The 13,416-nt window shown below is 45.2% G+C and overlaps 1 protein-coding gene across 1 annotated transcript; it reads left to right on the plus strand.

Annotated features, from left to right (window-relative positions):
• The first annotated feature begins 1,930 nt into the window (after positions 1–1,930).
• Positions 1,931–13,025, plus strand: MAL2 (mal, T cell differentiation protein 2). Its single transcript, XM_069854581.1, has 4 exons — positions 1,931–2,072; positions 4,481–4,651; positions 9,613–9,771; positions 12,946–13,025. The coding sequence occupies exons 1-4, from the start codon at positions 1,938–1,940 to the stop codon at positions 13,015–13,017; spliced, it is 537 nt and encodes a 178-aa protein (XP_069710682.1). The 5' UTR covers positions 1,931–1,937; the 3' UTR covers positions 13,018–13,025.
• The last annotated feature ends 391 nt before the right edge of the window (positions 13,026–13,416 follow it).

Here is a 13,416-nt window from a genome sequence, read left to right on the forward strand (position 1 = left end):
CCTCACCTGCCAACCACTTGTATAACAAACACAGAATTATAGAATTGTGGTTTGGGTTGGAAAGGACCCTAAAGATCATTCAGTTCCAACCCCCACATTTTCTCTTACTTTTAGGTAGTTGTGCACGTCTCGGTTGAGTGGAATGAAAAGAAGATACACACAAAATGTTTTGTTTTGAAAGGGCAGCCTAGCAAGTTCTTCAAAAAAGGTGTTACTTTGTTGTAGCGCTTAAGACATGGAACTAGTCGATGAGGCAACAAATTAGATCAACTTTATTGAGCAGGTGCAAACCTTATGTGTCCAGTAACAGCTATCCCAGTGGATTTCCACCCGTGAGAATCCTGCAGTACAGCGACAGAGTGCAACCCCCTGTTTTCCACAGATGTGCCCCTAATCTTCATGCTTTCCGCCTAGTGCATTTCTTTCCTATTAATCTACAGGTCTTAATAAAGATTCCAAGGTCTCAACAAGCCAGCAAGCGTGAGAACATCGGCCGTTTGTTCAGTGCTTGTTGCTAATATTGCAGATAAACCAAGGCATCAGCCGCTTGCCCAAGCATAGATGCAATACTGGAATTGTTGATAGAAATGTTTGGACTCATAGAATCATAGAATCACCAGGTTGGAAGAGACCCAGCCGATCATCGAGTTCAACCATTCCTATCAAACACTAAACCAAGTCCCTCAGCACCTCGTCCACCCGTGCCTTAAACACCTCCAGGGAAGGTGAATCAACCACCTCCCTGGGCGGCTTGTTCCAGTGCCCAATGACCCCTTCTGTGAAAATTTTTTCCTGATGTCAAGCCTGAACCTCCCCTGGCGGAGCTTGAGGCCATTCCGTCTCATCCTGTCCCCTGTCACTTGGGAGAAGAGGCCAGCACCCTCCTCTCTACAACCTCCTTTCAGGTAGTTATAGAGAGCAATGAGGTCTCCCCTCAGCCTCCTCTTCTCCAGGCTAAACAACCCCAGCTCTCTCAGCCGCTCCTCATAAGGCCTGTTCTCCAGCCCCTTCACCAGCTTTGTTGCTCTTCTCTGGACTCGCTCCAGAGCCTCAACATCCTTCTTGTGGTGAGGGGCTCAGAACTGAACACAGGATTCAAGGAGTGGTCTCACCAGTGCCAAGTACAGAGGGAGAATAACCTACTTGGACCTGCTGGTCACGCCGTTTCTGATACAAGCCAAGATGCCATTGGCCTTCTTGGCCACCTGGGCACACTGCTGGCTCATGTTCAGTCACTGTCAACCAACACCCCCAGGTCCCTCTCCTCCAGGCAGCTTTCTAGACAGACTTCTCGTAGTCTGTAGCACTGCACAGGGTTGTTGTGCCCCAAGTGCAGGACCCGGCATTTGGCCTTGTTAAACCTCATGCCATTGGACTCTGCCCAGCGGTCCAGCCTGTTCAGATCCCTTTGCAGAGCCTCCCTACCCTCCAGCAGATCAACACTTCCACCCAGCTTAGTGTCGTCCGCAAACTTGCTAAGGGTGCACTCGATGCCTTCATCCAGGTCATTGATAAAGACATTGAACAGGGCTGGACCCAGCACTGAGCCCTGGGGAACCCCACTTGTCACTGGCCTCCAGCTGGATTTCACACCATTTCCCACCACTCTCTGGGCCCGGCCAGCCAACCAGATCAGGCTGCTCAAAAGCCCCATCCAACCTGCCCTCGAACCCCTCCAGGGACGGGGCATCCACAGCGGGATGCGGGGGACAGGGATGCGGGGGAGAGGGATGCACGAAGCGGGCGGCACCGGGCACCGCGCCCGCCGCGCTCCGCCCGGCCGGGCGGAGCGCGGCGGGCGCGGTGCCCGGTGCCGCCCGGCCGGGCTGGAGGGAGGCTGCCGGGGCGGGGCACACGGTCTCTCCCACACCTGCTCCTTCCTCCTCCTCCTCGCCCCCTGGCCGCGGCCTCGGCCGAGCAGCAGCCGGCCCGGCGCGATGCAGCCCCGGGGATCGTCGTCCATGCCGCCGCCTCCCAACCCCGCCGCCTACTTCCCTCCTCCCCAGGTCACTTTGCCGTCCGGCGTGGAGATCCTGCGCACTTACTCGGGAGCCGTCGTCTTCCTGGAGATCGTGAGTGCGGACGGGGAGCGGGGGCACGGGACGCCCGAGCCGGGGGTTGGCGCGGGGGGGGACGTGGTTCTGTCCCCAGCAGGAGCCCCGAAGCGCCCTCCCTCCTCACCTGCGTTTTCGTGTGCGGGAAAGGGGCGGGTGGGGAGCTGCCCCGCTCCGGTTGCGGGGGCCCCGGAGGTCCCCGAGGTGCCCCCGGGCCGACCCCGAGCTCCCAGAGGTGACCCCGGAGCTGCTCCCTGGAGCTGCATTTTGGGCCCCCGGAGTTGCCCCTCGGAGCTGCATTTTGGGGTCCCTGAGGTGCCCCCGGAGCTGCCCCCCGAAGCTCCCCTAGGTGCCCCCGGAGTTGCCCCCTGGGTTCCTGGAGCTGCCCTTTGGGCTCCCGGAGCTGCCCCCGGAGCTGCCCCCCCCCGGAGCTGCCCTTTGGGCCCCGGAGTTGCCCCCCCCCGGAGCTGCCCTTTGGGCCTCGGAGTTGCCCCCCCGGAGCTGCCCTTTGGGTCCTCGGAGCTGCCCTTTGGGGTCCCCGAGGTGCCCCCGGAGCTGCCCCCCAAAGCTCCCCGAGGTGCCCCCGGAGTTGCCCCCTGGGTTCCCGGAGTTGCCCCCCGGAGCTGCCCCTCGGAGCTGCCCTTTGGGGTCCCGGAGCTGCCTCCCCCGGAGGTGCCCCCTGGGTTCCCGGAGCTGCTCCCCCGGGCTCCCGGAGGTGCCCCGGGCTCCTGCAGGGCTGAAGACCTTTGAGCTGTGGCTGGGTGTGAGGCTCTGCAGAGCCATGGCACTGATTAGCAGGAAGAGGAGAAAAAAATCCCCAACCTTGGCAGAACTCAGCGTATTTCATTAATATTTTTTTTCGTGGTGTCGGGGCTGAATGGTTTTGGGTCTTGGTGTGTGAGTTGGATCCCCCCCTGCGAGCTGTAAAGCTGCACCTGAGCAAAAAGCTGAGGCGCACGCCCTGGCTCGCAGTCGGGCCCTGGGTCACTGCGGACAAAAGGTTAGTTAGGCTGGGTAACCTGTGGCACATCTGACAGCCCAGCCCAAGCAGGCAGGTGTGCTTTGAGGGAAGTGGCACCGCAGTGGGTGCTGAGATTCGTAGTTCTGCATTTATTTTGAAAGAAGCCTGCGAGGTTGCATGTTGAAAATACTGAAAACATTTCATGTGTCTTTGCTTTTTGTTTAACAGACACTCCGTGCTATCCTTTCTGCTTCCTTGCTGCCTGTTACTGTCTGGTCTCTGGGCAACAAACTTGCACCTGCAGCCTTGTGAAACTAGGGAAAGTTCGGCTCTTAACAGCAGATGAAAAAGGAACCCTAGAGAACAAGTTGAAGGCTAGAACATAAACCGCGGGAGCTTTGAAGTGATGCTAGTGAAGCACCTTTACATACACACTGCCGTGATGTAACACAAAAGGGGAACCAGCTTATTTTATAGCAGGCATCTTCTGAAGGGTGTCTGTCATCCAGCCTTCATTCAAAATAACGTTCTCTGAATCTGAAAATATAACCTCTGACTCTGTAGTTGTAAACCTGTAGAGTTTAAACAGGAAAGCAGTAACTTGCTTGGAAGTTTATTGCACCTGTCACTACACAGCAGGTGGGATTATGAAGTGAAGTCTTTATGTAGTAGATGAACATACTTTTTAAAAAGTTATCCTTTTTTATAAAGAGGCGGGATTTACAAGGAGAAATAGTGCCCTTCCTTAGGCCAAGAGTTGATTAAACCAGGCAAGCCTTTGAGTACCTGAATTCTCCACCAGCCCGTCATAGCACAGCATGCCCACCACTCATTTGCTGCGATCGGTATGCTGAAAAGAAAGTTGGCAGTGCTGAATTCTTCCCTGGGTTGTGATAATTCTGGAAAGCCGTATGTTTTTGTAGTCATTACAACATAATTTACAGCTTGCGTTAATCTGTATACTAATTCTCTCTTTCACTTTATTGCTTAATGTTTTCACTTTCAGCTTTTTATTGCAAATGCATTCAAAAAGAGAATGAAGATCCATCTCTTCTATGTAACTCATCTGATTAGGGCTACAAAACTAAACAGTGTGAGATTGGATCTAAATCTTATGTACATCTTTGTCATGCTGATTTATTTGTGTGTATCAGACATGTTTTCATATGTCTTGTATTTCCCTCAGAATAAGAGCAAAGGTAAAATTTTCAGCAGCAGTGCACAAGTCACTTGGCTTTGTAAATCTCATTTTCAAGATTATTTTAAGAGCTTTTAAGAATTTTGGAGTGGCTTCATCTTACTGCCTTTTAGTACCTATCATTTCTGAGAACTGTACTCTGATTATCTTTTGTTTCCTCTTAGTTTCTAAAAGTAATCTGAGGATGTGTTGATGTGTAATATTAGTTCTTAGGCAGAAAGAACTGAACACGTTATCTCTCAGTTCATTGTATTCCTTTCCTTGCAGCTGTTTGGAACGATAGTCTGGATTTTGGTAGCTTCTACTCGAGTTCCACTGCCGCTGCTGCAAGGATGGGTAATGTTTGTAGCAGTGACTGCATGGTTCCTGTCCATTGTGTTCCTGTGTGTGTTCCTCTTCGGTTATGCAAATAGAATTGCTGTCAACTGGAACCAGACGGTAAGGGTTTTTTTTCTTTAGTTAAAGGATTCCCTTTGTTTTATAAACCAAAAAGTTTATGTGATAAGTACTGATCCTAAGTCTTAATGCCTGGACTTCTGTTTTAGTGGGAAGTTTTTCAAAGCAGAGGAATTCAAAACTGCAAAAAGAAAGAATAGGGCTACAGGGATGATGGAGGAAATACAGGACCTGTTTTATGATGGAACTGAAAGAGCCTAACTTTTGAAACTGATTGAAGGCGTGTACTTGTTGTCTCTGGGCACATAAAAATGCGTGAGCAACCGGAAGAGGACTGGTTTAACAAGACATGACAACAAATTGGTTTAAATGACCAGAAATAATTGTGGATAGGGAATCAGAAAATATTTTCTGACTGTTAGAGAAGTGGTAGTAACACCCTGTGAATAATGGCAATAGAAAGATACAGCTGATTTTGTAAAGGAAGAGATACATTTGTGAACACGTTGTTTGATGTGGTTATCTGTGATAGCAAGGACTGGACTAAAGCACGCAGGAAGTCTCCTCCAGTTGTTAAGAAAGTCTTCTGCTGCCTTTTGGGTTGATTCCTTAAGGCTAGGGCAGTATTGGTGAGTGACCGATAGACATTAGGTAGTCAAAGACTGCATAACCTTTAGCAAGATAGAGCTCAACATCTTTTTAGGAGACACAATGTTTATCTGTCTTAGAGGAAGTCTGGTGAGACTACAGGTATCATTATACTCTGCTCAGCTTTTCTTCATTGTGAAGGCAAGACTTGATGCTTACTGTAATGGATTGTTTTGGCTTGTGCCAGTAGTTTTCACAGACTGTATCTTCCTATTAAAAAAGGGAAGCTATTGGCTGCAGGTTTTACCAACCACGTGGATACATCAGGTCATTGGCTGCTAGTTTATGTACTCCTTTGTTGTCATTAGAACTCTGTTTTACTTAGATTTTTTTAGAGCTTAAGTAGTTGAGTCTGAGATGGTATCATTCTCATGTTACTGGAAGGGAATAATAAGAGGCGGCAAAACTGTGATCTGAATGGGAATTCCCAAAAAATCTTCCAAAAGGACCAGAACTTCCAAAATATTCAAGTATGTCTGTTTGTAACTGCTTATCACCTTCCCCTTCCTCCTGCACCACTTAGTTTTCCTATTGATGCTTTTCTTGATCATAGTTGGAATTGCGTGCTACAGTATCAACGTCTGGTTATTTGTTCAAGTTATTCATGGACAGTCCCTTAGAAGAAATGTGTTTAAAGCAAATCATTAGTTTCGAGAGTTTGGGGCTCCAAGTGGTATCTTCAAAGCCCATCAGCGGTAGCAGATAGGATTCTCTTAAAACGAACTTTAGCACCTGGATAACAAATGCACATACATACAGTGTCAGCTTTTGAGCACAATACAGGCAGTAATTGGGCTAATAATGAGTTACAATTACAGAGACCTTTACAGGGGTTTAAACTGCGACATCCTCACAAGTTATGATGCAACAAAGCCCTTGAGCATGTGCATAACTTAAGTAAATTAGTAGTGTCTTCAGTTTCATTGAAACTCTTTGCCAATTTACAATCATGCATTATTTAAGAGTTGCTGGGTAAGGGCATAGCCTTTTAGAGATTCAAAATAGTATACAAATGTTCATCTTACAACAACTGTGTGTCTTACACATTGGCCACTTGATGCTGGCAGTGATTTGTTGTACTGTTAATTTTGTCCCCTTTTATATGATAAATTACTAAAAAAACTTCCTGTGTCAGAAACTGGCTACGTGACCTGTATAAAAGATGTATTTGTGGGACTCTGTTACTTAATCTAAAGAGCTGTCATAACTAAGTCAACATCTTAAATAAATGCACGGTGAATCATTTTATCTCTAACAGGGTAGCTGAAGTCCAGCCCCTTCCAGCTGTCAACAAAAATAACACTAGATAGATCATTTGAGCACTGTTTTCAAGTATCCTAACTATTCTGAAACCTGTTGGCATTGAACTTTTTAGTAGCACTTCACAAGGATTTTTTAACCTTCTTATGCAAATAAATAATTACTAGAAACACTAAAACTATTTGTATTACTATAAAATAAAAGTATGTACCTGTTTGGTTTACATTGGTGTGTATTGAGGTAAATACATGGGTTTTGCTATTTCATAGATTAAATTTATAACAGAACTCAGAAGCTACAGGTTATTGGATTAGGTAAAAAATGGGAAGAGTCATGGCTCTGGTTTTATTGGAGTACTATGGCTTCGGGTAGAGATTCATGAAGAAATGTGGTTTAAGACATCAGCAGTTCAAATGCCAGTTTGAAAAATAGGATTCTGACAGCCCTGCATTTAAGTAATGCCTTATGTCATAAGTAGCTTCATTGATACTAATACCAGTACTTAAAAAATAAGATGGTACATAGTGAAGAGTTGGGGGAAAATATGGCCCTTCTGCGGGTAAATCACTCTGCACCAGATGGTAGGACAAATGCTGTCCCTAACAGCCTGACTCACAACACACTCATTTACAAAATTAATGTGAACTAACAAATCGTGCAGCATTGGTAGTGTTTTACATACACTTTATACAACACTTCAATGGTTATAGAACCAATGGAGACAAGGGGTTGTTGGGCACCATGCTAACAAGTACTGAAAAACAAAAACCCCTCCTTCATAAGATCTTGGGGTTTTGTTCACAGAAACCATAACCACATGAACGTGAGACCTTACTGATTCTACGTAGCTTCACTGTAATTGCTGCCAGGAGAAGGAAATTAGAGGGTTTGGCAGGGGAATGAAGGAAATGAAAATTAAAGAGTTTGTCTTCTGGAAATAACTCTCCTGCATACAGTCAGCACTGTTGTCCTCATAGAACTATTTGTGCTCCTTCATGAGCAGTGGTGCGACAAACACACAGCTGGTAACGCTGACTTTGTTCCACACTGGGTATTTAGCAGCCCGAGAGTCATGAACGTCCTTGATGACCCATGATTTTGTACAGACCTTTCAAGCTGCTTGGCTCCTGTGTTATGATGGAGTGGATGTGTCAGAGGCTGATATGGGGGTCTGTGGTTTGTCACGCAGCGAATGCACACCTGCACGCAGTCTGATAGGATGCATGTAGGCAGTAGTGTGAAAGTCTGCCAGCTCAAACGAGCATGGGGGAGCCACAACAGTGAGCATCTGATGGGGAGAAGTGCCTCCCTCAGAGGCTGGAGAGCACTGCAACTTCTGTCATGCTGAAGTAGCTCCGTACTGGTTTTTTCCTGTAAGGTGCAGCTGTTATTGCAGAGCTGGAGTCTGAGGGAATGTCTTACGCCCAAAGATTAAAATCTGGTAAGCCTAGCCCATAAAGGCTATCCAGCTGGGTAAGAAAGCCACCCTTTGCCCTCTTCTCACTTCTGTTGATGTCACTGGGACCTCTTGGTGATACTCCAAGAGGAAATAATTGTTTTTTAAAAATGGAAAAAAATCACTGATAACCCAGCCAGGGTGGAAACCCAGAAGTTGGGAATTGCTGCAGCTGTTTTGCTAAAACTTGGATTCCCTGTAACTAGCAGTCATTAAGAAAAGCAGTACATTCATTTGAGGTTAGGTCAGAGATTCTTAATTAAGAGAAAATTACTTCCTGATCTAAGTGGTATGGGGAACTGTAGTAGCAGCTTATATTGTAACTTATCAAAAGTGACTTGGATTTCAGTATGATTTCAGTAGCTTTAGCTGCTATCAGCTATAGAACAACTGATGTGTTTGAAAAGAAAATCCTTTCAATAAAAAGAAATTGCACATCTACGACTAAACAATTCTCGAAATGGGGAAATGCAGCACATTCTTACTTTGATATCAGACAGGCAGTAGGCAAGAGTGTTGCACAGTAATTTCTGTGTCGTATGAGTGCTGTCTGCTGTTGTGATGGACTCACGTGGTGTATCCTGGATTGTAGCTCTTGGTGTACTGGTAGGTCCTTGCACTCGAGTTAAACGTGCATAAGGAATTCACTAGTGCTGGAGATAGATTATATAATGTAGATATCATCAAAAAGCTTACATTGACGTGTATAATTTCAAAAATTATATCTATGGCTTTTGCAGACACTTGTGTTGGTATAGACACAAAATATATGTTGCATGAACTCAAGAACTGAGTGCAGTACAAGTGTCAGCTTTGCAGGCTCAACAACAGAAGGAGATGTTGGAAGAGTATTTCAAGCATTTTAAAAGTGCCTTGGATCTTGCTGCATGAAACACTGGACTCTGAAATACAAAACGCAGAGAGATTTAAGGACTGGACATGTTTTTTTATGTGCTCTAGTAATAGGATTCAGAAATGAGAGATATTTAAACCTTGTGTCTCAGTGATTTTATTTTACTGTAACATGAAGTATTTTGAACTTACTCTATTTTGGGTAGAGCCAATTCCAAGTTGAGGAAATAGCTCAGTTCTTGGATTCTGATTGTATCAGGAAGTAAACTTCAGCTGTGTCAAGGCTGAGGTGTTTCTGGGCATTTACAGAAGCAAAGTTTAAATATGGAGGAGGGACTTCTGAAGCTTCGGTTATAGTTGCGAAAGGAATTCAGGAGACTGCAAGATTGCGCTGCTTAAATTCTCATAAAGTTGGCCTATATGTCCCTTCTTTTTTATCTAAGACATGTGAAGGGAGAGTTCTATTAGCTGTAATAGATTTTAAGCGATCTAAAAGGTCAGCATATGTACATATAAATGAGCATGTGCCTCTTAATTTGAAAGAATATAGGGTTCAGGGAGAAGGGGAATTGCCCTTTATCACTAATTATGTTAGTGAGTTTCTTATAATTCCAAGCAGCTGAGAAAACATGTCCAGGTAAAGCTCTGGGATAGATTTAACACTGCTTATCTAGGTTACTGTTATCAGTGCACGTTTCATATTTCAGTGTTCAGTTTCATTTTTATTGAGACTAGAAGAATTAGATAGGTATTGCAGCCCAGACCAATTCTGTTATTTGCTTTTCAGGATTTTCTTTTCCACGGGGCTACTTTCGTCTTTTATTTTGGAGCTTTTCTTCTGCAAGCAGGAACGACATCTCTGCATCACTTTCCCCGCAAATTCAATTCCACCACACAAGACAAGATTCTAGCTGATCATGAATATAACATAAGTATAGCAGCCTCGGTATGTATTTTGTATATTTGTATCTGGGGAACAGGAGTCTATTGTAAGCCCTTATAGCCAACCGTTTTACTTGGGAACTTCACAGTAAGCTGGAATAGAAAGAGGAGCTGTGATAGAAAGGATTGTCTTTGAGAGTAGCAGGTAGCATCTCACAGTGATGTGATAAGCTAATGGTAGTGTACTTGGTGCTTAGTTGTTAATCTTCACTATAGTGTTTTAAATATACAATCACTGCAGTTTATATTTTTTAGACAAGATATTTGCAAAAGCAATGTTGGGTATTAGAATAGAAGAAAAAGATGACAACTGAGCCTTCATAGAAGCATCAGGTGTGAATTTCAAGCCTGTGCTCAAACTTTCAGTTGCTTTTGTTGTGCCATTTAGATAATCATAAGTGTGCCATGGGGAAAAAGCCTTGAACCTTGTGAAGTTCCAGATATGTACTTACTACGTCAGGCATAAAGTTTCCTGTAAGGACCCTGCTGTCTCTTGTGGCAAGGATTAGAGTGCTTTTATTGATAGCCTAAGCTCAGACTGCATTTTTCTTACATAGTTGCATCATCACTGAATCACTGTATCTGGTGATGTGGGTGTGCATGGCTGAGTCAGAAAATACACCGGGCCCTAGCTTTCTCCCTGGCTGGACTCCTGATGGGCAAGCAGAGGTGTGCCAGCAGGCTGAAATTAAAGAACTAAAACTACTGCTCTTATTTTTCTGTACTGTCCACAGGGTCTTGCATACCCCTGGGAGCTGTATATGTTTATTAAGCTTCTAAAACCCTCTGTGGGTGTCTGTTGTCCTTAAAACTAAACACACCATAAATTTTGCACAGTAAACACCTTTATTTTGTCTTAAGATAAAAACAGAGGAATGTAAGGTGTAAGGTCCACGTTCTCCCTGCAAGAGGAGAATAAAAAGGAAAAGTCTTTGCATTGGCAAACCAGTCTCTGAAGGGGTGAGGTGGGCTTGTCAGTCTCCAAATCCAGAGCGTCTCACCATTGCCCACTTGCCAGTAACACACTTGAGTACATCTGATCCCTGTATGGCACAACGACAGAGGTTAAGTCTCAGCTGTGCTTGAATTAAGGGAAGGCTTCGTACTAAGCAAGTATTTAAAATTCTACCCTGAAGTGTAGCTCTCAAGTTCTTGTTCAGTGTATTCAGATCCCACTGAATATATGCTCACTTCAGTCATTTTGTCTGACAACAGAACACTGGGGACTCCAAAAGACCCTTTCCACTTTCTCTGCTGTTTTTCCTAGGGAGAATTCAGTACTTCAAGCCCCTCAGATCCCTCAAGATAGGGGAGGATGAGAATCTTTTGTAACTTACCTCAGTATTTTTAATTAAGAGATGCTGGGAAATGATGAATCTGGTAACTGTAGTCTTTAGTGTCTTTACATTTTTTCCAGAAGTGTATAATTAGAAAGTTAAGTCATACAGAAAAAACTAATCCTTTGGAACACTTAATTGAAACAGTCCTGTTATCTACATGGGAAAAAAAAATAATAAAAGGTTGATAGCATTTTGTCTTTTAAAATTGCTTTTGTATATTGTGATTAAAAATATATATGTTCATTTTATATGGGCGATAGTTCTACACTATAGCATCTATTCAAAACTTTAATTGTCAAATTAACATCTGTATGGAAAGCAAGGACTAGGTTTTTATGACGTGATTGGATTCATATGGTTTAATAGACAGAATCCATCATTAGCACATTTCAGCAATTCAGTTCCTCATTTCTTCCTTCTGGTTTGTGTTATATATGCAAGTTTGCTGTGGCATGGTCTTCAGTTCAAATCTATTCAATTCAGTTCTTGAACAATAGCAACTTCCTGGCATTTCTCAGGAAGTTGTTCTAATTGCAAGTTGTCTGGTCAAGGTTTCCTTGTTTCTCTGAGTAAGAATCATAGAATAACCAGGTTGGAAGAGACCCACCGGATCATCGAGTCCAACCATTCCTATCAAACACTAAACCAAGTCCCTCAGCACCTTGTCCACCCATCCCTTAAACACCTCCAGGGAAGGTGAATCAACCACCTCCCTGGGCAGCCTGTTCCAGTGCCCAATGACCCTTTCTGTGAAATTTTTTTCCTAAAACTCCCCTGGCGGAGCTTAAGGCCATTCCCTCTTGTCCTGTCCCCTGTCACTTGGGAGAAGAGGCCAGCACCCTCCTCTCTACAACCTCCTTTCAGGTAGTTTATAGAGAGCAATGAGGTCTCCCCTCAGCCTCCTCTTCTCCAGGCTAAACAACCCCAGCTCTCTCAGCCGCTCCTCGTAAGACTTGTTCTCCAGCCCCTTCACCAGCTTTGTTGCTCTTCTCTGGACTCGCTCCAGAGCCTCAACATCCTTCTTGTGGTGAGGGGCCCAGAACTGAACACAGGATTTGAGGTACAGTCTCACCAGTGCTGAGTACAGAGGGAGAATAACCTCCCTGGACCTGCTGGTCACGCCGTTTCTGATACAAGCCAAGATGCCATTGGCCTTCTTGGCCACCTGGGCACACTGCTGGCTCATGTTCAGTCGCTGTCAACCAACACCCCCAGGTCCCTCTCCTCCAGGCAGCTTTCTAGACAGACTTCTCGTAGTCTGTAGCACTGCATAGGGTTGTTGTGCCCCAAGTGCAGGACCCGGCATTTGGCCTTGTTAAACCTCATGCCATTAGACTCTGCCCAGCGGTCCAGCCTGTTCAGATCCCTTTGCAGAGCCTCCCTGCCCTCCGGCAGATCAACACTTCCACCCAGAGTTCTGCTGTTTAGAGGGATGCCATCTTAGTTGTTTGCTGGTAAAGGCATTCACTTGGAAACAAATCTGAAATTAATGCTGGGCCAGTCTAGATTAGAGAAAATTAACATAGATGATGTACGTGCACACATAATTACTTTGCATTGGAAGTTGTGCAGGCATTCCCTTTCATATTCCATTTCAAATGTCTTCTCAAGGAAGCAAGTTACAAGCAATAACATGCATGGGGTTGTAATAGAGGGATTCACGAGAAAATGTCAGAGGATCCCAAATCTATCTTTACCTCAGTCTGGGAGAGGTAACTTTTGAATCATTTGTGTTCCTGTATTCATTTAGAGTATAGAACATGTAGAATAAATGTAGTATAATACGTAATTCACTTTTTTCCTTTTTTTCTTCTTTTTCTTTTCCCGTCCTCCTCTAGATTTTTGCCTTTGCAACAGCTGTTTGTTATGGTTGCAGCACAGCCCTGGCATTAAGAAGATGGAGGCTATAGCAGCTGAATCACAGAATCACTAGGCTGGAAAAGACCCCCAGGATCATCGGGTCCAACCATTCCTATCAGTCACTAAACCACGCCCCTCAGCATCTCATCCACCTGCCCTTTAAACACTTCCAGGGAAGGTGATTCAATCACCTCCCTGGGCAGCCTGTTCCAGTGCCCAATGACCCTTTCCATAAAAAATTTTTTCCTGATGTCAAGCCTGAACCTCCCCTGGCGGAGCTTGAGGCCATTCCCTCTTGTACTGTCACCTGTCACTTGGCAGAAGAGGCCAGCTCCCTGCTCTCCACAACCTCCTTTCAGGTAGTTGTAGAGAGCAATAAGGTCTCTCCTCAGCCTCCTCTTCTCTAGGCCAAACAACCCTCAGCTGGAAGATGGTGGAAAGGGGTTTGG

The sequence above is a fragment of the Phaenicophaeus curvirostris genome, chromosome 3, assembly GCF_032191515.1.
Source record: "Phaenicophaeus curvirostris isolate KB17595 chromosome 3, BPBGC_Pcur_1.0, whole genome shotgun sequence".
NCBI classification, from domain to species: domain Eukaryota; kingdom Metazoa; phylum Chordata; class Aves; order Cuculiformes; family Cuculidae; genus Phaenicophaeus; species Phaenicophaeus curvirostris.

Coding starts and splice junctions, on each gene's coding strand:
- MAL2 (XM_069854581.1), top strand. CDS start 1,938: ATGCAGCCCCGGGGATCGTCGTCCATGCCGCCGCCTCCCAACCCCGCC. Junction 2,073..4,480: donor CCGTCGTCTTCCTGGAGATC/GTGAGTGCGGAC, acceptor CTTTCCTTGCAG/CTGTTTGGAACGATAGTCTG. Junction 9,772..12,945: donor ACATAAGTATAGCAGCCTCG/GTATGTATTTTG, acceptor GTCCTCCTCTAG/ATTTTTGCCTTTGCAACAGC.